Below are 25,123 nucleotides of genomic sequence, written 5' to 3'. Positions count from 1 at the left end.
CTGGCGGTGGGGATGGCTGCTGGCTCCGCGTAGCAGGGTAACTCCTGAAGGCTGGATATGGAGAAGGCAGAGGGGCAGGGCGCCAGAGTCTCTACAGCATCCACACCCACGGAGGGACCTCACCATTTGGATGGCTTCATTCCAGGGTCTCTAGGACACTGACGTGGGAACCAGCTATTTGTTCCTCTCATGCTGGGGACAGAAGCCATGTCCCTGGCTCGGGATGGATGGGGATTTCTTAAACAGTGGGAACACCAGTCCCTCTATCTGAAACAAAACTTGCACGACCTGATGGAACTGGACTGAGATGGCAGCTGGTACCCCAGGACTGCTCAAGTGGATGCTTCAAGTGACTCCCACACTAGGCCCTGATCAGTCCTTGTCCAAGAAAGCTGTGAATGTTTCTGGAGAGACCTATCATCATTCAAAAGGATCTGGCTATGGTCCCTGCCAGCGCAGAGGGCACTTGTTTTAGTGGCACCTGAGCTTGCTTTTCCCCTGAAAAGAGGAGTGGGGACTTGTTCTGGATTCCACCCACCCACCTCTTTGTGGGGAGTATCTTACATCATCATCTTCAAACCGAAGACTTCCCGGAGCCATCCTTCAACTGTGCAAGAACTAAAAACAACATGGAAGCTGTTAGGCCAGAAAGTCTGGTACCTGGGAACTCCCAGCAGAACTCCTGCTGGTTTGAGACTGCCCAGTACATGTGGCTTCCTATCTAGCTCCGAGTTCAGCACTGCACTGGAGATGGGTGACAAGCTGGAGCCACACAGCCTCCTGGAGATGGGTGTAGCTTGCCAAGATGCCAATCAACCTGTTTGCTGCAAGTCCCGTCTTTGATGTGCTCCCTTAAATAAAAGACCAGAGCCATTTTTCAGTTGTTTAGTTCCAGCGCCTATGTGGACTGGAGGACCTATTAGGCGCTCCGTCTCCTTTAAACCTTTTTTCCTGGCTCTCTTATTCTTTACTAATCATTCTCTGGTGGCTCACACCTACCCTGATGGGGTGTCAGCTGTCCTGTGATAGAAGATTACATGCCATCTCACAAAAAGAGGCCTCCCACTGCCAAATGCAGCTATAAAGTTTGTGCTACTTTAATTGATACCAGTGTTTCTTACAACTGTGTAAGTAAAGAAAGGGGAAGAAAAAGGCAAATAAGCTGGGCATAGTGGTGTGTGCCCATAGTCCCAGCACTGTGGAGGCCAACGTGGGAGAACTGCTTGAGTCCAGCAGTTCCAGAGGCCAGCTGGGCACTACATGGAGACCCCATCTTAAAACAAAACCAAAAGACCCCAAATGATAATCCCAACTAAATCAATCCCTCAGGTAAATGTACTGTTTCATCAAAACACTGCTCAAAGTTTCACTAAAAAACATTCTGCCCAGCCACAGGTGAGAGATCTTTTGAAGGCATGGTGTAAAAATAAACTTACTTCATTTAGTAGTTTTTTAAAAGGACACAAGATCACCCAGGAAACAAAGCATTTACTGAGGATAGGTTCAAACAAATGGAGAAATAGTCAAAGGGGCCTAAAACTACAGAAAACAGGAGTCTGTAAAATTAGAGCAAAAACTATTTAATTTCAATCTGCACATTTACAACAATATATAGAATAATAAGGTAAGACTTTGGAGAAAACAGAACATCTCTGTGAGTGTAATATCCATGTTTTGATTTTCTAGAGCTTGTCTGTGGCACAACAATGAAAACACCCTGTGTGACAAACCTGGATTTAAGACCTAAATATTAATTCCAATATTCCCAACTAAAATGTTTATCACATGAAATAAAACTTTTTTCTTTACACAGTTTAATTCAGCAATTTTACATATGAAAAGGAATACCTACTTAATATTATTTTATAGTCTCAAAAAGTAAATTCGGGACAATTAAAAATGATTTACAAAAGGCACTAAGGTTGGCAAGAGCAGCAGCAGTTTTCGTTTTGGATCAAACACTGGACATGTCCACAGAATGCTGTGTGGGAGCCACTGTCCTGACACCTGGAAGAGACTGGCCTGCTGCAAGGCCACCCTACCTCAGGCACCCTGGCAGCTGGCAGTGTTTCCTGCTCCCCACATGCTCTAGGGACAGACCTTCCCCAGGCTGGTGCCAAGGGAAAAGGTTAACGTCAACACCACAAGTAACTGGAACGGACTTAAATTTTGGTTTCTGTACTGCAGCAAAACGCTCTTTTCAAGGAAATCCAATTGAAATGAATTCTAAACGTGGGATCCACTTGTATAATCTGCAATAGAAAAATTTATGCTTAACTAATTCTCAGGACAAATTTCAAAGCTAGGGAACAGGTTACAGATTAATGGTCACTACCAAGCTGGTGACTAAGGGAAGCAGAGGGACAGCTCATGTGCTGGTGAGTTTTCTGACCATCTGCATGGATCCCAATAGCTACACATTTTTTTCCAAGAGAAAAGCTACTTTCACCTACTACTCTGATCAGCAGTGTTTTGAACACCACTGAGTATCTGACACAGGCAAGCTCACTGGCTCCCTGTTGCCCATCCAGGAAGACTTGCAGACCATTCATGTTGGCCATTATCCTGCACCAGAATGCGGCTGCCCCAGAAAAGGCAAGATAACATGCAGCTCGCCCTTGTCTGGGTGAGCACTGACTTCCCTAGCACATACAAAAAGACACAAGAGGCAGCCAGTCCAGCCTTCTAGTAGAGGCAAGCACAAGAGCTACAGGGTGATGCTGACCTCAGGGCCAGTCACCTCTCGTCCATAGCGCCTGCTCAGTATTGGGAAGTGATGGCCACCTGCTGTTTAAGGGCCTTTGCACCTTTGCCCAACAACAAACCCGGGATCATTACTCGAAACACGTATCTGAGTGTACTTTTGTTAACTTCTTCCATTTATCAGAAATGTAAATTTTATTTAGAACATTTGCATTTCTAAAATTATACCCTCAAAGTGAGGATTAATAAATTATTCAGAACATACTCCTTTATGAAATTTGACCAATAAGCCTAGGAACCCCAAGCCTCTGCAGCAAGTGCCAACCCTACAGGGCTGTGAGCTGGGCCATGTGTGCCACCCTGCGGAGATGGCTCCCGTGTGCAGGGCTATAGCGCCTGGGGCTTCCCAGGCCCGGTGAACAGGAAGCATGGCTGAGTTTCCCAGGGCTGCTGCCGGCTGCACCGCTTCGCACTGGATTGTAGCTGTGAGGGCATCCAAGATCTGGCAGCTGAGACTTGAACTTTCCTTTCAGTGCAGGGCTTGGCCAACTACGGAAACCAGAATAAGATCTGTTACCTCAGCGGCACACCTGCAGAGTGGAGGTTCAAGGAGAACAGGCTCTGGGACCTGATACACACACCATGCCTGGACAGGGGCCACCACAGTGCAGAGGGGGCGCTCCTGAACCTAGGGCCCTGGGCACTGGAAGGTGAGGATTGTGCACATGCAGATGTTCCAAAAAGAGATGTGTGACCTTGACTGCAAACGTGGTTGCTGTCACCCCGAACACTCAAGCAGCTGTTCTCATTTTCCCCCAACTGGAGACATATCCCATGTGAGAGTCATGGCCATGTGGAACCCAGGCCCACGTCCAAGGACTGCACATGGTGGCCTGGCCAACGGGACTGCAATGGGGCAGGACCACCAGTCTCCAACCACAGCCACCCCAGACCTCAGTTCCAACAGCGACCACATGACAGACCCTCCTCACCTCTGCCTGTCTGAGGGGGAATAGCACAGGACAGTGCTCTTCCATCTATGCACAGCTGGGAACCGATACGGGTCGACATCTACTCGTTCAAGAGCTGCCAAGACATCCCGGTCGAGTTTTGATGGCTCCTCTCTAGAATGCATAATAAAAGGATACAAGAAAATGCAGAAACACCCGTGATTCCGCTACTTAGGAGGTGGAGGCTAGAAGATCACAATTCCAAGGCCAGTCTGAGCAACTCAGTGGTAGCACTACTGGGTTCAGTCTCCAGTACTGCAAAACAAAAACAAAGCCTCTCAAAACATCATTAAACTCTAGAACCCAGCAAGTGAACAGAATGGTGTACAAGAACCAAACTGACTCGGGCACGTGAACCATGAAATCATTCCCACCTCAGGGATCAGCTGGAGGGAGCAAGAGGTTGGTTGACAGGGCATGGCAACCCCACTGTCCTGTGCTGAGAATGAGGAGGTTAAGGAGAAGGTCACTAATCATCTGGCCCCACACTGGCACATCTATCCTGCTATGGACAGGAAGCTCTGCCTACTAAAACAAATTTATTCTTAGGGCAGACCTAGTCCTGGTGGCACTGACTTCCCTAGCATATAACAGCAGACACGAGAAGCAGCCAGTCCAGCCTTCTAGAAGATAGCAAGAAGGTGCACACTCCTGCCAGGGCAGCTGCATACACCTGTGGCCCCAGACACGCAGGAGGCCAAGTCCCAGGCCAGCCTGGGCAACTTAGCGAGACTCTGTCTCAGAGTGAAAAAAAAAAAAAAGGCTGGGAGATGGCTCAGTGACAGAGCACCCCTGGGTTCAATCCCCAGTACCAATTAAAAAATGAAAGAGCTATGAACTCAAGACAGAGAGGAACCAGAGTGCACATCAAATCAAACTGTGGCGAAGGGTGAGAGGAACTACAGACAGTGCCACCTGGGCAAAGAGCGCCACGCACTTACCCAAAGAGGAACAGTCTCCTGGTGCTGTCCCTTGTGGAGGGGGAGAATGCAGACAGGGGTGTGGGCTGGGACTGAGGTCCGCACGTCTGCTGGTTTCCCCACTCAGGACTGTTGGCGTCCAGGGACATCTTTGCCAGACCAGCTGACATCTCGCCATCTGTCCTCATCTGGTCATTTCCCAGTCCGACTGCAGCAGCAGGCGGTATGTCCTTTCTTGAAGTCAGGATCTGATCTTTAGTTTTCATATTTTTATTTGCTGTCTTGGAAAGGCTATCTTTTAGATTTCGCAAATCCATTTTATCAAACTCAAGAGTCAAACTGGAGACAGGTGACAAAAGGGCCTCCTCTCCACTGAGGGCCTCTAGTTTCTCCACGCCTGGGATCCTGCTATGGGTCAAGGGACTGCAGAACTTGTTTCTGCTGGTGTGGGGATGGTGCTGGTCTGAGGCTCCCACTGGGTCTGCCTGCTGCCCCTGGGAAAGGCCACTGTGCTCCAAGTTTCCAAAAGCACTGACTGTGGGCTGGCTCTGATGTGGAGCTGCATTCTGCCCATTTGTAATTTCTTCCAAGCTCACGTCATTGTCCTCATCTAGAAATGCCCCCACAGAAATGGAATTGCTGCACTTCTTCCTGCTACCTGTGAGGGTGACAGAGTGGCACTTCAGAGGCCTGAGTGATCCTCAAGTGCACTGCAGACCTGGGACCCACGCAAGAAACCACCCTTTAACCCACAATCTCACCAGATTTCAAGGCAGAAACCACCTGCACTACCCATGGGAAAGGGGGAAGGCGAGACACCACAAGCCGATACGAGCTCCTGGGCCACCCCCCTCAAGGGCAGGAATGGCTGTGGTGGGCACCAGCTCACACCTGCAGGAGCTGGGACCCTGCTGGGCCCTGAAACAGCACCCAGAACAATCCCCTAAGAACCACCACATCCTCTCCCTGTGAGTGGTGTGCAGAAGCACTACCTGAGAGCAGCACGTCCTCCCAGGATGGAAATGCTGTCAAGGCAGTGGCCACTCGAATGTGGTCCATGCTTCTCAGGAAGGAGCTTATCTGACCTTGGCTGACTGACACAGCCACATGGAAAGGTCCCCCACTGATTGTTGTCATTGTTTACACATCTTTCATTATAGCTAAGCCTTGTTTCACATCATTCATCACTTTTCCGAAGCATGATTTTAAGTTCTGTGCAGGAACACGACAGTGCATTCAGCCAGTCCCACCCTGCTGAGCACTGAGCAGTGTCAGCCTTTCGCTGCTTCACAAACAGGGCATGCGAGCATCTCCTCTCCTGCAGAGACTCTGGCTGGGCGCGGTGGTGCACGCCTTTAATCCCAGCAGCTTGGGAGGCTGAGGCAGGAGGATCGCAAATTCAAAGCCAGCCTCAGCAATGGCAAGGCACTAAGCAACTCAGTGAGACCCTGTCTCTAAAAACAAACACAACAGGGCTGGGGATGTGGCTCAGTGGTTAAATGCCTCTGGGTTCAAGCCCCAGTACCAAAAAAAAAAAAAAAAAGAAAAGAGAGAGAGAGACTCTGGACTGAGCAGACTATTGCCCAGAGGCAGGCCTGCCCTGTCTGGGCCTGGAAGGAAGCCGTCCCAACAAGGGGTGCGTTTAAAGGTCTGTGTGACACTAGGGAGATACATGCTTTTATTTCCACTGGAGATATGTTTATGTCCATTTCATTTTTGGGGTATTTTAAAACTTTTCTCTTACTAATATTTAAGAATGTTTTACATCAGTAGGGATTGAACCTGGGACCCCCTGCATGCTAAGCATGCACTCCACCCGCAGCTGCACCCAGACCTGACTTCTGTGCTGATGGTGCTGCTGACATCTGTGGGCTGCCCTGCACCCTGCGGTCTGACAAGGAGGCTGCCATTCCAGAACTTGGCCTTTTCCCTGCAGTTATGCAATCTACTCAAGGATAAAGGTATGTTTAGAAAAACTACATGAGAAACACCACATCTAAAACAACATGAGCTGTTCTGCATTTTGGAAAAACAGCCCAGAGGGAAGCTTCTGGGTAAGAACAAGAGCCAGAAGCACATGCTGCTTGTTGCTGGTATGTATGTTTTAACGTGCACCTGTACAGACACCCCAATGTGAGTCCGAGGAAAGTGCCCATTATTACAATAAAAACACAGGAGAGAAGAGAGACAGATGGACGCTCCCCGAGGGGCTGCAGCTTCCCCAAATCATACTTGCTCACCAGAAGTCGGGGCTTGGTCTCGGGGGCAGGCCTCCTTTCTGCCCATTTCCTGCTGAGCAAGATACTCTTCCAGTCTCTGCAGGCCCTCCTGGGAAGACAGGTCAACAAAACAGCCCAGAAATTCCCAGTATTCAACCCAGGGATACCCCAGCTCATGAGCTAGCTCCCTGTAAAAAATAAAACACAAATATACCAGTTGAGAAACAGGAAAAAATACCCACAGAACCAAATGCACAGAAAATAGCCACCTGATGTCTTAAGCAGTGTCTGCGATCTTGGGCATGATCTTGTGCTATCTCTGGTCTGAGGTGCAGCCCGGGTGGAGTTCTTACCTATTATGCACAACGCTGTGGGCCCACTACCTGGCACTGGGGCCAGGCTGTATGTATTTTATCCTAAACTTGGGACTAAAATTAATTTTGCATTTTTTAGTACTTCTTCACCAGGGTGAGACCTAGCAGTGTCCCTTGAGGAGCTGCTGGTGATGGAGTGGACCACACACAGTCAACTCAAAGAGTCCAAAGCCCCAGGTATCCTCACACTACCCTACTTCACAGAAAAAAGGTCACAGAGCAAGAGCCCACCAACACATATGCTTTTTTTAGCCACGTACATAAAATTTAAAGGCCCTTTGTAGGTTCAAGCTGTAAACTTCAAATTGGACACTTATTTTGAGAAAAGGTCTCAACAATCCAACAAAGTTTTATTTAATTCCACTATAATTTAGCTTTGCCTTTGTGGACTTTGTTCCATCACAAGTCACCTCTTGTGTTTTAAGCAGAAGGCGCTTAATCTTTTTTTTTTTTTTCCTCAAAGGAAATACAATACACAGAGTACCTTATACAAAATGTTAAGATCTCACAGAAAAGTTGTAGGACTGCTCAAAGATTGGGAAGGGAATGTTTTATCTTATGGTTCTGCAAAGCAAATTGCAGCATGTGTAACATTTGCAAAGTTTTTCCTTCCTTCTTTTTGGCAGTAACAGGGACTGAAGCCAAGATGCTCAACTACTAAGCTACACCCCCAACCCATGTTCTGAGACAGGGTCACTAAGGTGCTGAGGCTGGCCTTGAGCCTGTGATCCTCCTGCTTCTGCCTCCCAAGTCCCTGGAATTACACCACAGAACCTGGTTCTGCAATGTATTTAGCCTTGAAGAAAAGACTGTAATAGCTCCCAGAAAGTGTCTTCAGAAGACTGTCATTCTGAAGCAGCCACAGTTAGGCTCCTGGTTGTCAATCAGTAAGTAACCACACCGCACACGCTCCTGCACCACTTGCAGCCTGGTGGAGCTCCCCCAGTACCTTCCCACTCTCTCAATGCCTCTTTCTGGGTCAGATTTCCTGACGCTGTGGAAGAAGCTTGCTTTCTCTCGAGGTGGAGTTTTCCAGAGTCTCCGAAAGTCTTCTGCCTACAAAGAGAGAAGTGTGGTCACACTGTGGCTTGTGCCGATCACCCAGCACTCAGAACCAACATCATGCAGACCCCATAGCCATCTCCACGACTGTGCCCATATCCTCTAGCAGCCTGCAGCCATGTGGCTGCCTGTCTTACAGCCAGGAGAGGCCACCCGACTGCAGTCAGCCCCGGCCCAGAGGGCCCAAGGCAGAGGCCTAGTCCCGAGGTCAGCAGGCCTGGCTGAACTGCCCTGTCTGGTACGATGTCTTCCTATCACACAAGACAACAGATGCCGTCTCCTGAGTCACTTTTACTAGAGCTCTGATTAATTCAGCTCATATAACTCATCATGGAGACATTTTAAAAAATGTCTCCAAACAACCAATAACTTAGAGAAGTTTATTTATTTTGAGACAGTATTTGGCTAAGTTGTCCTGGTTGGGCTCTAAAGTGTCACCTCTTGCCTCCATCTCCCAAGTAGCTGGGATTATAGGCCTGCACTATCACACTGGCTTATTTAGAAAGCTTTTAACAAGAGATTATGTACATGTCAGTGTATAAAATTTCACTGGAGAAAGAGCTACCAATGGTATTTTGACTTAAAAATGTGCATGACCTTTGACCTAGCAACACCACTTGTTAGGGACTCACCTGAACACCAGGAATGTGGGTACAAACCAGCAGCTTCAGCTCAGGGGCAAAGGGAGGGGCTGCTAGAAGCTCAAGCTCTGGGAGCAAAGGGTGGGAGGTGCAATCAGGGGAAAGAGTGGGATGTGAGCTTGCGAGGGGTCCCGAGAGACACTGGATAGCCGCCCTGGCCTGGCAACGCATGCAGCATGAGCTGGGTGCTCAGAGACAGGAAAACCACACTGGATGGCACAGGAGGGGCTGGCCAGGTAAACTGCTGTATTGAGAGGTGGGCTCCCAACACACACACACACCCAGCTGACAGTTGAGCAACACGGCAAACGTCCCAAAGCCTTGCCATCACCTCGGAGTAAACAAATTCAGATGGAACTCTGGGTTCTGCAGGACTAGGTTTCCACGACCAAGTCAAAGCACGGCTGGAGCAGCCGGCACTGCGGCATGGGGACAGCCAGAACAGCAGTTCACCTTGGCTGGACTCAGGGGCCCTGCGAAGGCTCTCAGGGTCAGCACAGGTTCTCTGGGGTCACTTCCACAGTGGCTGGTGTTTGAGGCCTCGGCCGTCTGGTCTGAGGACCATAGCTCCCCGATGACTGGAGAGGAAGTGTCTTCTGCTCTCAGAAGTGGCACGTAGTAGTGACCTGAGGAAGAACAGGCATCAGCCACAGGCTCCTGCTTCCTGGCCTGACAGAGGGACCAGGTTCCTGTGTGCTCTGGGCAGGACGCAGGGAATGTAGTAAGCCTCACATCTTCCTGAGGAAAGCAGTGGGGAAGGAAGGAGACTGTGGAAGACAGGCCAGAGGCAGCTGGGGGAGGAGCTGGCATCTCATCCCTGCCACGCGAGTGGAGGCAAGCGGGGCACTGCCCATAATGACCCAGAGGTCACCTGGGCATTTACTTTACATGCTTATGATAGTTTTTACGCCCTGCAGCTTTTTCATCACAGAAGTACTGTATGTTCACCTAGAGGATCCCTGAGACCACAGCAACAGAAACACTGCATCTCACATTGGAATGTCCAAGATCGCAATGCATCTTGCATGTACTTCACAAGTAACTGACAGGTGGTTCTTTTATTAGACATGAAATAGTGTTTTTTTTTTTTTTTTGGTGGGGGGAAGCATATTGTAAAATTTACCTATTATTTGTAAAAATACTAATTTTATTTTGGGGGGATATTCAAGTCCTTTAAAAATTTGGGGGTTTCGTAGGATGTTTTGGTGATGGGAATCAAACTCAGGGCCTGGAACATGCTAGGTACATACTCTACCACTGAACTACACCATCAGTTCTTAAACAGTTTATCTACAGGGTTGGGGTTATAGCTTGGCAATAGATCAATCGCCTGGCATTTGTGGGGTCCTGGGATCTATCCCTGGCATCCGAGGAAAGAAAAATTTTATCTAGGGGCTGGGGGTGCAGCTCAGTGGTAGAGCGCTTGCCTTGCATGTGTGAGGCACTGGGTTCAATCCTTAGCACCACATAACAATATGTAAATAAAGTAAAGGTATTCTGTCTATCTACAAAAGAGAGAAAGAAAAAACAAGAAAAATTACATCTACAAAACTTGATTCGTCGTATTCACTAGAATACCCCAGCTTCCAGGACATCCCGGCTCCTGCTTCTCCTAAGACCTGGGACAAGCTTCTTTTTCATCCAGGATACTTTTTAAATTGTCATTTTTCACTTCTGAAAATTAAGGTTTTTCCTTTAAGTATTTTGGCAATGACTTTATGAGTTAAAGCCACTGCTTACATCCCCCGCCCCCTAAATTTTTAAGAGCTGTGGACTGCAGGAAGATGGAGCACTTCTCTTCCAGGGTGATTTTCATCATGGCCATTTCCAACATGTTTGAACTGGGATTAGTTGCTGGGTTGGGCCACCATGAATTTACATATGCATCTCTGGGAGACCCAGGCTTTAGAGATGGAAGCATTCAGTCCCAGGAGAAACCTGCAGTTCGTTCCTGGTCTTTCCAGTTTGTGCCATCCATAGGAATACAGGACAGTAAGGAGCTGAACAAAACTTGCTGTCTGAATGGGGGCACCTGCATCCTGGGGTCCTTTTGTGCCTGCCCCGCTTCCTTCTATGGACGGAATTGAACTGCGGATCCCTGTCTCATGGCGCTTGGCTGCCCAAGTGTTCCCTGTGCAAATGCTGGCACGGCCAGCTCCGCTGCTTTCCTCAGGCCTTTATCTGGTTGTGAGAGCCGCGTGATGGAAGAGCACCTTGCAGTTTCCAGGACTCCAGAATTAGCCCCATCTGCATGGACCACTCTCATGCTAGCTGGCCTCTGTCTTACTATACAAAGTTACTGTTAATTGACATTTGCCTTTTTCTGGAAATATAAGTTTAGTTGCATGTGAATTTCATGATTAGTAAAAACTATAATGCTCCGATGTCCTAACTAAATGTCTAATCATTTGTTATTTGCCTTAAAATAATGCACGTTTCTGTTCTGATTCCTAATACATCCTTAAAGCACCAAGTACTTTTTACCTTTGCTCTACTGTCTCTGTGAAAGCTACTTTAAAAAAATAGTAATTGTTATCCCTATTGACCGTGTGCCCAAGTCCTGTGCTTCTCAATTTGTATTATTCTATAAAGTCTTATTAAAACATACTTGATTTTAAATAGTTGGATTCTACAGATTATTAAAAGCAATTCTATTGTGAAAGTCAGGGCAAAGTTTTGAATAAATTAAAGTCAATTAAGACAGTAAAAAAAAAAAAAAAAAACTTGATTCGTGGGCTGTGGTTGTGGCTCAGTGGTAGAGTGCTCGCCTAGCACATGTGGCTCTGGATTCGATCCTCAGCACCACATAAAAATAAATAAATAAATAAAATCAAGGTATCTTGTCCAACTTAAAAAAAAAAAAAAGATCTTTAAAAAAACTTGATTCGTGCCCAACGTGGTGGCCACGCCTGTGACTGGGGCTACTTGGGAGGCTGAAGCATGATGATCACAAGTCCCAGGCCAGCCTGGGCAACTCAGCAAGGCTCTATCTCAAATTAAAAAATAAACTGAAAGCACTGGGGAGGCAGCTCAGTCAGGGTCAGTGAAGCACCCTGGGTCCCCACCCCCAGTACCTTGATGTGGGGGACTGGACTCAGGCCTTCTCAAAGGTGCAAGCCTGGACTTTTCCCTCTCTTTACACAAGCGTGGATTGTGGTGGCATAGGGGCAGTGTGAAACAGCACAGGCCATCTGCAGCACGCTCTCTGGTGTGTGAATCTAAAGAGCGGCAGGCCACAACCTGACCATCAAGGCTGACCAATGCCTGAGCATTATAGGAGTCCCTCAGTAGGACCAAGGAAGATGTCTGGGGGCTCGGAAAAGCTGGGTAGCAAAGCATAATCGTCTCCTTAGAAAACAACTGGATCAGCAGATCTTAGGGTTCACACTTTTATGGTCTCCAACAGGAAAGGCATTAGCAAACCGAGTAACTATCTCACTACTGTAGCAGAGTAATGCCAGTGTTAAGGCATAAGGCACTTCTTAAAGCGTGGCTTAAAGTGCCAGAGTGGGTCAGTCTGGCTGCTTAGAGATGTTCTGAAACAACCCTGGGGCCTCTGGCCATGCCCAGACGGCCCAGGGAGGCACCTCTGCTGCTGCCACCTGGGTCCATTTCCTCTACATACAGGTACGTACACAGGAAGTATAATCAGGACTAGAGGAGATCAGAGGACAGTGGTGGTCCAGCTCTTTGGGATTGGCACCTATTTCTACAAAAGACCAGACAGTAAAATTGGGCTGCGAGGCCACATTATCACTGAGCTGGGCAAGTGCCCTGAGACACAGTGCCAAGGGACAGCTATGGCTGTGTGCCATAAGCAGGAGAAGTAGACACACATGGTCTCAGTAAGCTGCAACCTCACCCAACAAGCAGAACCTCCAGACAGCAAAGGAAGGGCACTTCCAGGGTGTCTCCTGAGACTCAGGGAAGCAACACAGAGGAGGACAGCAGAAGGGCCTCCAGAAGCCAGCCCTCTCCCCACCCGTCAGGCCCACAGGCCACCAGCATAGGCGTCACCACTGGAAGCTGCTCACCAGAGGAGGGAGGCCTCAGAGAGCAGACTGGCCCCTCCCAGCCCTGCAGAGGGACTGCCGCAGAAGACTCACACTCAAGACACTGCGCATTCTGTCCTGTGAGAGGCTTTTGTGAAAGCTTAAGCGGACAGAGCAAGAAAACAGACACTAGGAAAATGGGTCACATTTTATTTTTTTCAAGATAGGGTTCTGGTCTTAAAAGGTTGAGCCAAGAGGATGGCTGGTCCCGATGCAGATGCACTCTCCTAGAAACAAATCAGCCAACAAAAGCCAAACCCACCAACCCAACCAGAAGGGAGCAGAGGAACTGGCCACATGAGACCCACGGGACGAGGGAGAGGTCATGTGCAGCAGTTGGTGACAGGCTCATCACAGACCACTCTGGAAATGAGCTCAAAGAACAGACAAAAAAGAGAAGTGGCAGAAAAGGGTGGAGGCTCCTAAAGAGGCCCCTGAGGTAGGGCACAGCACCCTCTCTGGGGCCCAGGAGCCAACTTGTGGTACTGCCCTGACACAGGGCGCAGTGCAGGCCCCTGCGATCCGCAAACTTACCCTTTAGGTACTCTCTGATCCGCTCTTTCAGTTCCACAGGCTTATTTTTGCTTCGTTCACAAATCACCTATTTAAACAAAACAGTAAGTGAACACCAAAGCTCATTTTATCACAATGTTTCCTTATGCAGAACTTATTAAAAGCAAGTTTTAAAATCAACAAAATAGGAAGAGATCTTTAGATCTTTTTTCTTTTTTTAAAAATATTTTTTAGTTGTAGATGGACACTGTACCTTTATTTTATTTATTTATTTTTACGTGGTGCTGAGGATCGAACTCAGGGCCTCACAGCACTAGGCGAGCGCTGCACACATTCCCAGCTCCAGGAAGAGATCTTAATGCTAAATTTTCATAAAGTTCACACTTTATTTAAAAAAATTTCCATTCTGTCCTTTAACACACTTTTATAAAAGCTTAAGAGGACAAAGCACTCCAGGAATATGGGTGAATTTTTATTTTCTTTGTACAACTCCACATTTTTCTATTTCTGCAAAGAAAGGAAAACTTAACAGTGTGTTTCTCCAGGGGCTGGTGATGGGGCTCAGTGGCAGAGCACTTGCTACCTCTCTATGCCTAGCATTGAAACCCTGGGCTCAATCCCAGAACCACAAAAAAGTGCAGTCAGGCATGAGCAGCAGCCTGTGGGTGCTCTTCCTACCTCCTCCGCTTTGTAGGTCCCTGTTGAGAGCCACAGCCTAAAGGGACCCCAGCAAACTTCTAGCTGCCAACTGATTGGCTCCTCTGTGGTGATGCTCATTAGGCTGCTTCCCCGCCCTTTCAGACCACGCAACTGCTCATTGGGGGACTTTTTGGCTCCGCCCACACGACCCAGCCAATCGGCCTCAAGAGCAGGAGGAAGGTGGGGGGAGGTTGAGAGGCTTGTGGGAAGCCGGTGGTGGCTGTTGGGCTCTGAAGGTTTTTCCTGAGGAGCTGTGTGGTTTGGTGTGTGTGTTCTAAAAATAAAGTTCGTTTCTTTTGACAAGTGGCTCCTGAATTGTGCCCAGCCAGACTGCGGCAGGTCCCCAGGCCTGGGAGCATCTGCTGCTGTGGAGCTGGGCAGAGGCAGAACACCATACAACATGGAGTGCAAACCTAATTCTGCAATTGGGAAGTCAACTTCTGAACCCCTGGAGAATTATAGCAGTAAGATATTTTTGTTAGATACAATAGAAAACCAACAGTCTTTTTTTCTTTGTCTCTTTTTCTTTGGCAGTATGGGGGACTGAACCCCAGGGTACTCTACCACTGAAGTACACCCCCAGCACTTTTTAATTTATTTTTTACTTTGAAACAGGGTCTCCTTAAGTTGCTGAGGCTGGCCCTGAACTTGTGATCCTCTTGCCTTAGCCTTTGGAGTAGATGGGATCACAGCCATTACCACCATACGAGGTCCAACAGCCTTCCAATAAAAGCTGAGAAGGAACAACAAAACTATCAGCCTGAGAGAAACAAGCTAAACTTGTCAATGCAGCCAAATATTTTTAAGTCTGTAACTAATTCTAAGTGAAAGTCAAATGCTTTAATAATGGCATGAGTTAGGCTGGGGACGCAGCACCAAGGTATAACATATGCAGCCCTGGGGTTCCAAATCCCCAGTACAGGGGGCAAGGGTCCAAACAAATAAACACAAGTTTAAAGCTGTTTTTGCTATTTTTACCAAATAGCATTTTACACTGGAAAAATATAGAAAAACAAAATTGAGTCATATGTAAAATAATGGTAATTTCTCAGCTGCAGAATTTTTCTATAAATTGTGTTCTTTTTGTTTTTGGTTCTGGGTAGGTTAGGATTGAACTCAGGGGCACTCAACCACTGAGCCACATCCCCAGCCCTATTTCATATTTTATTTAAAGACAGGGTCTCACTGAGTTGCTTAGGGCCGTGCTAAGTTGCTGAGGCTGGCTATGAACTCATAATCCTTCTGCCTCAGCCTCTCGAACTGCTGGGATCATAGGTGTGCGCCACCACACCTGGCTCGGGTGTTTTTTTTTTTTTTAACATGCATTCTATATTTTCCTACAAAAAGTCGGCATTAGTAACATAATAACAACAATTTAAGGGCCTGGGGAAAGTACTACCAGGTTTCATTTCTAACTGGTAGTCCAAGTCAGCTACAGGGCGACCCCTGCTTGTCTTTCCACTCTCCAAAGTTTCAGTTCCCTCTTCCATTTCAAGGGCACAAGGTGCACTGCACCAGTTTTGCTCAACTGCTAAGGATCAGGAGGAAGCCCGCTTCACAAGGCTTGACTGCATCCTGTGGTGACACGTGTGAGGGTCAGCAAGGTGCCTGACGCACACCCAACTGAACACATCGGCTCCTTTCAACAGCAGCACCATCTGCTTGCTCCTCAATATCACTTAACGGTGCTCCTCAATATCACCGTCAGCACCATCAGCACTATAGTCCTCAACACCATCTTCACCATCACAACCATTACCACAATCTCCATCATCACCATCTGCACTCACTCTGAACTTGGTCAACTGATAAGCTCAGAGAGGGAATATGGCCAGGCATAGTGGTGCACACCTGTAATCCCAGCAATGTGGAAGACTGAGGCAGGAGGCCCCCCAAGTTTGAGGTCAGCCTCAGCAACTTACTGAGATCCTGACTCAGAATTAAAAGGAAAAGGTCTATCTATGTACCTTGGAAGTTAAGGGTCCCTAGGCTCAATCCCCAGAGGAAGGAAGAAAGGAAGAAAGTGAGGGAAGGAGAGCTGAAAAGAAGAGGGGAGGGAGGGGGAGGAGGAGGAGGAGGAGAATATGACAAATGACTGCTAAGTGTGTGGAATAACTGACCCAAATCAACACACAGGGCCAGCTCTCCCCCTGGCTCAGCAGGGTATCAGGAACGCCTGAAAGCAAGCAAACACACTCGTTCTGACTTCACTGGAGCTGTGATCATAGACAGCACATTTACGTCTTTTCTTTTTTTTCCAGTACCGGAGTCTGAACCCAGGAGTATTCTATGTTGAGCTGCATCCCCAGCCCTTTTTGTTTTTGACTTCGAGACAGGGTCTCACCAAATTGCTGGGGCTGGCTCTGAACAGATCATCCTCCTGCCTCAGCCTCCTGAGCTGCTGGGCTTACAGGCATAAACAACCAAGTGTGATCTTTTTTTTATTTATTAATGTATGTATGTATTTTGACAGGATCTCACTAAATTGCCCAGGCTGGTCTTGAACTTGTGATTCCCTGCTTCAGTCTCAGGGTCACTGGGACTACAGAGGTGCACCAACGCAACCAGCTTGTATTTTCATTTCTAGCACCACAGTATAATTGCGTTTTTAAGAATTACTTACATCTTCGGGTGTTTTTCCGTATTTATTCCTTGGGTTTTTCACAACCAAAGGGTGTGAAGAAAGTACACTGACCACATCCACATTCCCAAACTTGCAAGCAAAGTGCAAAGGTGTGTCATAGCCCTGAAAGAAGTGCAGAGGAAGTATAATTATTCAACCTTTTATATAGTTGCGAGGTGAAATAGGTATTTACTAAAAAAAAAAAAAGCCTCAAAACTAAAAAGGCTATAGAAGATGTTGCTGTTATAGTCGACACGCACTTGGCATGCTGGGATGTACCCAGTCTATTCCAGGGCTTGGAATAGGAAGGCATGACCAGATCAGAGCAAAGCCCATGGATGTGGCCTACTCGCAAGGATAGCTCTCTGCTGTGGATTCCACAGGAAACGGGTCTCTCTTAACTACTGCCTTCAGGCCACTGAGCACCTCACCTCCTGATGCTCTGACAACACGGTGGTGGCCCAGGCTCCATACCTTCCCCTGCCCTCTGCACAGCTCCACCCACCCCCACCTTTAGGCAGTTTTGAGGGCACCCACAGGCCAGTAGGCCTATGGTCAACAGGACCCCCAAACTGAGTTGTGCAAGGCCAAAGCTGGGATGTGCAGAGGAAGGTCTAGAAGCAGCAAACGCACATCCTTCCAGACCCCTCCAGCACCAGACAGCAACCCCAGCTCGTCAGTGTCACTCCCCACTGTCCCCAAGAACACCATACTCTTGCTTCTGGGCCTTACTCCTGTATGCATTCATCTTCTGTCCCTGGCTGAGTCCAAGAGATTTGCACCCTGTCCCCTGCTGGACTATACCCTAACCCTAACCCTAGTCCTCATGGCGCCTCTCCACGGAACCTTGTCCCCTGCTGGATAGTCCCCTGGTCCTCACGATGCCTCTACCCTGCACCTTGTCCCCTTGGTGGGAGCTAGCCTGCTTTCTCTTGATTGTCTGCTGCTGCTGCCTAATGCTGTCCCTGTAACAGCCACAGACAAACATCAATGGATGAGCTCACAGCTTCCAGAGACAGCTGAGAGCTGGTGACATGCAGGACCTTCCCCACCACTCGGCCTTTCTCCATTCACACCTTCCTCAGAACACTCAGATCCCAGGGTCCTTCACTTCAGCCATACTCTCACCCAGCCCCTCACCTCTGCTACACAATAGGACAATACTTCCTGCTGCCTTCCAAGGATCTGGGCACATTGGGGCCCACACAGACTCTCTAGCCTGTTCCATGCTCCATGCTCTAGTCCTCCAGCCCTCCCTTTGCCATGCCGGGTACCCGCTACAGAGCTACACATTCTCCCCACATCCTGCTGACCCTCCGAGCCCTGAGTCTCACCACTATGTCCCAGTGAGCTGTTTGCTCACAGACCCATGACCTTCTAAATAATCAGGTATTTCCTACTTTTAAGGTCATGTTAAGATGTGCCCTGAAACCTCTACTTTAATAATTAATAAGCTAGCTTTCTTGCTAAACTATGAAATAATTTCTTGCCTTTTTGTTTTTTGGTATCAGGCATTGAACCCAGGGATGCTTAACCACTGAGCCACACCCCCCAGTTTTTTTTTATTTTTCATTTTGAGATAGTTTCACTAATTTCTTGGGGCCTTACTAAGTTGTTGAGGCTGGCCTTGAACTTCTCGTCATCCTGCCTCAGCCTCCCCAGTCACTAGGATCACTGAAGTGTGCCACCATGACTAGCTCTGTTAGTTCTAACACAGACAGACATTTTCTATGAATTTTGCATGACCCTTTAGAAACAAACAGATGGCTTAGCACAGTGGCCACACCTATAACCCCAGCTACCCAGAAGGCTGAAGCAGGAGGCTCACCAAGTCCAAGGCCAGCCTCAGCAACTTAGGAAGATTCCGTCTCAAAATTAAATTAAATTAAAAAGTCTGGGAGTGTAGCTCAGTGGTACAGTGCTTGTCTAGCTAGCTTGGAGTCCTGGGTTCAAATCCTAGTATCGCTAGGTGTTTTCTGTGGGACACAAAGCCCTACACAGCTGTGCAGACTGGCTGTGGGTGGTAGTACATAAATGTGATGCCTCTGCTCAGTTTACTACTAGTTCAGCACACTTTTATTTTATCCATTCTTTCCTGTTCCATGTTTGCTACTACTTTTTTGAAACCACCTATGATATTGTGACTTACAGTAGTCCCTTGATGGCCTCCTGAGATTGATCCTCCCCACAAGACACTAAAACACTTGAATGCTCAAGTCCTTATATACAACAGCACACACTTTAAATAACCTCTACTCACTTATAATCCCCAACGCAGGGTAAACCTGTGCTAACGGCTGCTGTACTACATCACTTAGGAAACAAGGAAAAGAACCTGCACAAGTCGCTGTCATCACCATGTGCTCCTGCAGCTCTACCCAGGACATCCCAACTGCCAGGCTCTGCTGGGAGTTCCGGCCCTGGCTCCAACCTGCCACTGGATGCTTTCATGTAGATAAACTCATTTCAAGATCCCTTCCTTACACCTTACGCAGTCACCAGAATTTGTGCCTTTGGAATTTTGTGACCCTACAGGAAACACACCTCACACAAAATTCAGTGAGGAGGAGGAGGACACACATAGGACACTAGAACACAAAGCAGAAAACCTCCTTCACTCCACACAGGCACACCTGGCCCTGGGAGGCTCCTGTGGGAAGGGCCTTGCCTTCTCAACCCACCCGCTAAGCACTCTGTCCACCAGAGCTGCTCGCTCTCCAGGGCCCAGCACACTGTGCAGAAAGCAAGTCTGCCTGAGGCTGAAGCAGCACTCACCACTTTGTCCGGGGTGTTCAGATACAAGTCCACGATGTAGCGGATGCGCTTCTGCAGCATGCTCTGGTCATCATCTGGGTACATAAGCCGCATGAACTCGGGGTTTTCCAGTGTTTCCAACGTCAGCTGGCAGACAGAAGCCTGATTCTCTTTGGCAGCAACATGCATGACGTTGTACCTACACCCTTCCTGAAAGACAAATGCACACTGCAAGCCCCATTGATTTCAAATGGTCTTTGTCATAAGTGCGGTGACCACATGGCAGAAGAGAAGCTGAAAGCTGACTCACCTGCACAATGGTTGGATTGTCCCCTGAGCCAATCAGATACCGGGGGTTGCTCCAGATAAGGTCAGAAAAGGTGTCCTCCTCCCCCTTCTCCACAGCTTTCCGCAGCTTGGCAGTGAGGTCCTGAGTGCGGGGGTTTTTGTAGCTGTTTGCTCGCTCCTTGTTTACTGTTTCTGGTTCAGATAAGCACAGACCATCTGCCATCGGGACACAGAAGTGAAGGGCACTCACTATACCTCCTCACCACTCTCTGTGCTGCAATGTGTGACCTCCCAGGCAGTGTGGCAGCCTCAGGAGGGACAGGCGAGGAGCAAGGAAAGCTGTGGGTGTGCTGCAGCCAACCAAGGGCAGCACCTGTGCACTGTGCTCATGCACAGACCCACCAACCAAGTCCAGCCAGGAGTGGCTGTGTGAAGGACATGTCCTTCAGTGCGATCTGAACAAATCAGTGAATAAATTAACCAGGCAGCTTGGCAGGTGGAGCAGGATCAGCAGCCTTGAACTGCTGTGACTTCCAGCACGCAAGAATTTCCAGAAAGGGGGGCTCCACATATGGTTTCTGTAGGTCTAATCACAACACCTGAGAATGTCTTAAATGTCCTTCAGCCGAACTCTCACAACTGTGAGGAGTGGACTGTGTAAGGCTAAGCAAGGGAAAAGAGAATAGTCAACAGAAAGGCCCTTGACTGAAGACCAGCCCTTCCTGATAGGGCAACTTCCCTCCAGAACACAGCCAGTGGGGAAGCCCAGAAAAATGCACAAGAGAGGGAACCAAAGCCAAGGAGGTAAGGAGAGCTGAGGCCGGGCCTCTCAAACAGATCCCAGCTCTTAGCAGGGCGCAGGTGTGGTCAGACTTCTGGCTCCCCCAGGGGAGCCCATCTTATGCTCCTAGAAGCAGGTGAGGTTTCAGATGGGTATGCAGACTGTCTCAGAGAGACCTGGACCCTGCTGGCAGCAGGTGGACAAAGCACACATGGAAGGGCCAATAGAACTCTTCTTGCCAAGTCCTGGCCTGTCTACTCCAGACCCCAGGAGGCTTCCCAGGTCCCACCCTGCCTTCCAAACCTCCTGACCAAGCCCTGAGACCCTCCCCTTTTGTTGCCCCACTGCAGGGGCCTCTGCTCACACCAGACTTCTCCCACAAACGGAGAGAGTAAGATGCCATCCGTCAGAAGGAGGGCACAAGGCATCTTGGGGAGCCTGATGGTAGCATGATTTACCTTTCAGCCCACCACTGCTGAGGAGTGGCGCTGCCCGCACAGGGGACAGCGGTGACGAGGCTCTGCTTGGAGAAGGGAAATAGTCACAAATTCCTCTAGCAAATTTCTCAGCATCTTCTCTGGTTGGAAAAGCTTTAAATCGGGACCCTTTGATCATTTTGACAGCTTGCAATGCCTCCTTTTTATCTTCATAAACATGGATCTTTTCTGGGTGGGAAAAGCAATAGAACAATTAGCAACAAGAAACTGGAGCTCTGTCGCTTTATCACACCTGGGCCAACTGTCGACTCAAACAGTGTTACCCAGTCTCCTGATTTTACTCTCACAGTTCAGAGTTTTAAGCTTGCAAGAGCGCCTCAGCTAGCAAAGAGAACCACATTAATAAATTTGATTATATATATCTGTACAAAGCACGATATTATTGTATATCTATTATGTAACTTCATATCTTATGATACTACACTGTACCAAAACATGAATTTCAATATTAAAGATCTAAACTAAAAAGGTTGGACAGTTTTTTTAATCTGTAACTTTGAATTTTCAGGGCACCCCATCCGACGGCCCCATTACCATTTCTCACTGGGCCGTCCTCATACACTGGGCACACTCCATAGTACAGGGATGGCTCCTTAGAGGGCGTTGCTCCAGCCTGGTGGATGTCACTCCTGAGGGAGGCACCTAGGGGCTCTGGGCGTGCCTTGGATGCCACAGCTTCCTCCTCTGGCGAATTCAAGCCCACACTGTAATTAAAATCTCTGTCTTCAGAAAAACTGGCCTGCACAGTCAGGTTTCCTTCAGCAGACGGCAGAGTCCTCTGTGTGTCCTGGCTGAGTGCTACAGCTGTCTCCCTGAGGTTGGAAAGAGAGGCAGGCAGCACTCCACCTTGATCTAGTAAAGCCTGAGCCAATTTCTTTTCAAAAATGAACCTTGTGGTTGCTGTAATGGGGCCACATTTCAATCCAGCTCTGAAGACTTCTTCTCTGAGGTCATCTGGACTCAGGAGTTTTAACCGAGCCAAAACAGCATCCATTGTCACGTCACCTAAGTCCAAAATAACAAGTCAACCTGCTGGGCAGAGCAGGTCCCACTTTCCACACAATGTGTCCTTACTCTAAAGCCACCTTCTCAGCTTGGGCTGGTAGTCTGAGGGAGGTCTGTTCTCTGCAGGCAGGCAAGCCTCACCACAGGACTGAACCCCTCCTGAAACCTCCTGCTGCGAGCCTGGGCAGGTCATGCCAACACTTAGCCTCAGCTTCCTCACCAACAAAATGGTGAGGATGGCTCTATCCTCAGGCTATAAGGAGAATATGCAGTACTGCACACAAAGTCTGTCCCACTGGGTCTGACAGTGATAGATTATTCCTACTAGGAGACATAAGGGTCTGCTCCTGTGTATAGAGAAACTCAGAAACTGGCTACCTATAAGGTGGGGGAACCAAGTGGAAGAAAAGTTTTAACTTTTGGAAACACGTCTGGGATTCCCACACTCAAGTAACCAAATGAAAAGATGACAGAGATGCTCACACAGAACACAAACCAAACAAAGCTAACACTGCAAATGGATAATGTGAGAGTAGGGAGAACCAACCCAAGTGACTCTTGAAGACAGCATGGTGACCTTTAAAGACAAGCAGCACTTCAGCAATCATACAATCCAGTCAGCTGGGGGTTCCCCAGTAGTGTAGAGCAGCATTGTGAAGCTACTTTATGTGTACTTGGGCACAGACTGCGGCTAATGAGAGGCGGACTTCTCACTGACAGAGAAAGGAAGGGGTCAGTAAACCACTCCTGGAAGGGCCCGTGAGAAGGCACCCAAGACTTTGCTAGCCAGAGAGCCTCTCCAGCACTCAAGAACAGCCACAGGTGACAAGTAAAGGAAAGGGCAGGACTATGCTCCAAGGACTCTTTACTCACAAGACAGGTGGAGGCCACAGGTTGCTGACCCTTGGCTAGAACAACTCAGTGCTGCTACATTGGAATTGGATGAAGCAGTATGACCTCACTGGTCTTAGACAAAGACATGAGAAATTGAGTTAGATCTGTAGACTGGATGATAGTGATCCATCAATGTTAATTTCCTGGTTTTCATACTCGTATGTGGTCATCCAAGATACTAACATTTAGGGAATCAAATTGAATAGTGTGCACAGTTACTTCCACTTTTTATTTTCAAATAATTATAGACCCATAAGAAGTTACAAAAATCATACAGAAAGATCCTGAGGACCCCTTACTCACATTTCTCCAAGGCTGACACTTGCCTATCACATGTACAGATTTGTGTACCTACCACCATGAGAACTTATCCCACAATCACCAAAGATCACTCTCCTGCACCTTTTGGTGACATTCAATCTTGCCCATTGTCCTAGGATCTGGCAACCAACCTCTTCTCTATCACTCTGAGTAGTGCACTTTAAGAATGTTACATAAATCATTTGGGAAAGACCTTCTGAGTGGCCTTACTCAGTACAACACCTCTGAGGCCAACACAGATCATGCCACGGGCCCTGCTAAGGCACACCCCTGATGTGAACATGCTAGTTTATTAAACCATTTACCCTTTGAAGGACATGTGGGTCATTTCTGGTCTTGGGCAATTACAAATTGCATATGGATTTTTATGTGAAAATAAGCTTTCAATTATCTAGGACAAATGGGAGAAACTGCCAGCCTGATCCCTACAGGGATGGTACTACTGAATACTCCAACAGCAGCATATGGGACCCAGCTTCTTAACACCTCTGCCATTTTGGAAGTACCTATATTTTTTATTTTAGCCATTTCAGTATGTGTGTAGTGATATTGCATTTCAGATTTAACTCATATTTCCCTACCAGCTGGCAATACTGAACATCTTTTCACAAGAGTTAAGTTGGTGTGTACTATTTCTATAATCTTTTATACACTTGATATAATTTCAAATTTAAACAAAGTTTTAAAAACAACACAAATCTTTGAACTTGTTAGCCTCCTGCCTCAGTCTATCCAGTTGCTGGGATTTCAAATGTACACTACTGTGCCTGCCCAACTTCTGCCACCCAATTTTTAAAATTAATTTAAAAAAAAGACATTCAGACTCCCACCTCTCAGCTCTATACCCTACTAGCAACACATGGGGTTTTCTTCAGCGTCTGGTTACCAATCTGTGTCCTGTTCAGAGTTTGTGGCAATATTGAGTGTAAATGGACAAATCAGGGTTCCACTTATAAAAGATGCCCCTGATACCTCCTTAAGGGGCTGAGAGAAGGTAAAATTCGACAGGATGGAAGGCACAGAGCCCAGTGTCCACAGGCCTACATCCCATCAGGCTGCTGCTCAGCAGTATCCTGACCCTCCTGGAGCCTTTCTTCAGCTGCAAATCCAATATGTGAGAAATAAAATAACCCCTCAACATCCCTTCAGCGCTGAGGTCTAAAGTGGCCCGTCATCAGCCGTTTACTGCCAAGTATCCCCTATCAGGGTACTTAAACAACTCGGGAAGATGTCAGACTTTGCGGGGCGGGTCTGTGTGTGTAAATAAAACACGTCCCCTGATGAATGCAGGACGCACCGCCTGGCAAGCAGTGGACTGCAGTAGAGGAGGCAGGCGGCAGCGAAAAGAGGGCCACCTGGGGTTCCGCTAAGAAACTCCCAAATCCGCTGGGGCAGCCTGCGAGAACTCCAGCCTTACAGCCGATCCACTGTGCACGCACTGGGGACTCCAGGTCTCTCCAGATCTTCCCGCGCAATACCGGGCTGAGAACCGGAGCTGTGCCCACCCAGCTCTCACCGAACCTCGCTGACGAAGCCCCCCACTTCCCACCTCGCCGCCCGCCCGGGGTGCGCCGGACACGCCCTCACCCGCGAAGGAGCCCCGCGCCGCCGCCGACCCGCCAGCTCCTGCTCTTCGACGTCTCCCGATGCCCACTCAGCTCGGGCACTTCCAGGCGCCGCGCCGAGCTCCACTCCCCTAGCCCGCCGCGGAGGCCCCAGGCCGTGTGGCGCCGGCCTCCCGCCGCGCAGCCCCGCCCGCTCCGCACC

The 25,123-nt window shown here is 48.4% G+C and overlaps 1 protein-coding gene and 1 pseudogene across 5 annotated transcripts; one reads left to right on the top strand and one right to left on the bottom strand.

The window, feature by feature from the left end:
- Positions 1–1,564: 1,564 nt before the first annotated feature.
- Positions 1,565–22,731, bottom strand: Ankle2 (ankyrin repeat and LEM domain containing 2). Of its 5 annotated transcripts, none has more exons than XM_048785871.1 (12): positions 21,671–22,731; positions 21,098–21,304; positions 19,881–20,074; positions 19,592–19,798; positions 16,817–16,939; positions 13,516–13,582; positions 9,383–9,555; positions 8,176–8,282; positions 6,874–7,040; positions 4,655–5,291; positions 3,696–3,827; positions 1,565–3,293 (listed from the first exon to the last, which is right to left on the bottom strand). In XM_048785871.1, the coding sequence occupies exons 1-12, from the start codon at positions 22,128–22,130 to the stop codon at positions 3,233–3,235; spliced, it is 2,535 nt and encodes an 844-aa protein (XP_048641828.1). In that variant the 5' UTR covers positions 22,131–22,731; the 3' UTR covers positions 1,565–3,232. The 5 variants fall into 5 exon arrangements, with proteins under 5 accessions (XP_048641828.1, XP_015361089.1, XP_015361087.1 ...); XM_015505603.2 differs by having other exon boundaries at positions 1,565–3,252; positions 19,881–20,050; positions 21,671–22,617; XM_015505601.2 differs by having other exon boundaries at positions 1,565–3,252; positions 21,671–22,598.
- LOC107159063 lies at positions 10,457–11,894 on the top strand (annotated as a pseudogene).
- Positions 22,732–25,123: the final 2,392 nt, after the last annotated feature.

Source organism: Marmota marmota, unplaced genomic scaffold (assembly GCF_001458135.2).
Source record: "Marmota marmota marmota unplaced genomic scaffold, marMar, whole genome shotgun sequence".
In the NCBI taxonomy this organism is placed as follows: Eukaryota; Metazoa; Chordata; class Mammalia; order Rodentia; family Sciuridae; genus Marmota; species Marmota marmota.
The sequence above is the reverse complement of the archived record's forward strand: the minus strand, read 5'-3'. Positions and strand labels throughout refer to the sequence as shown.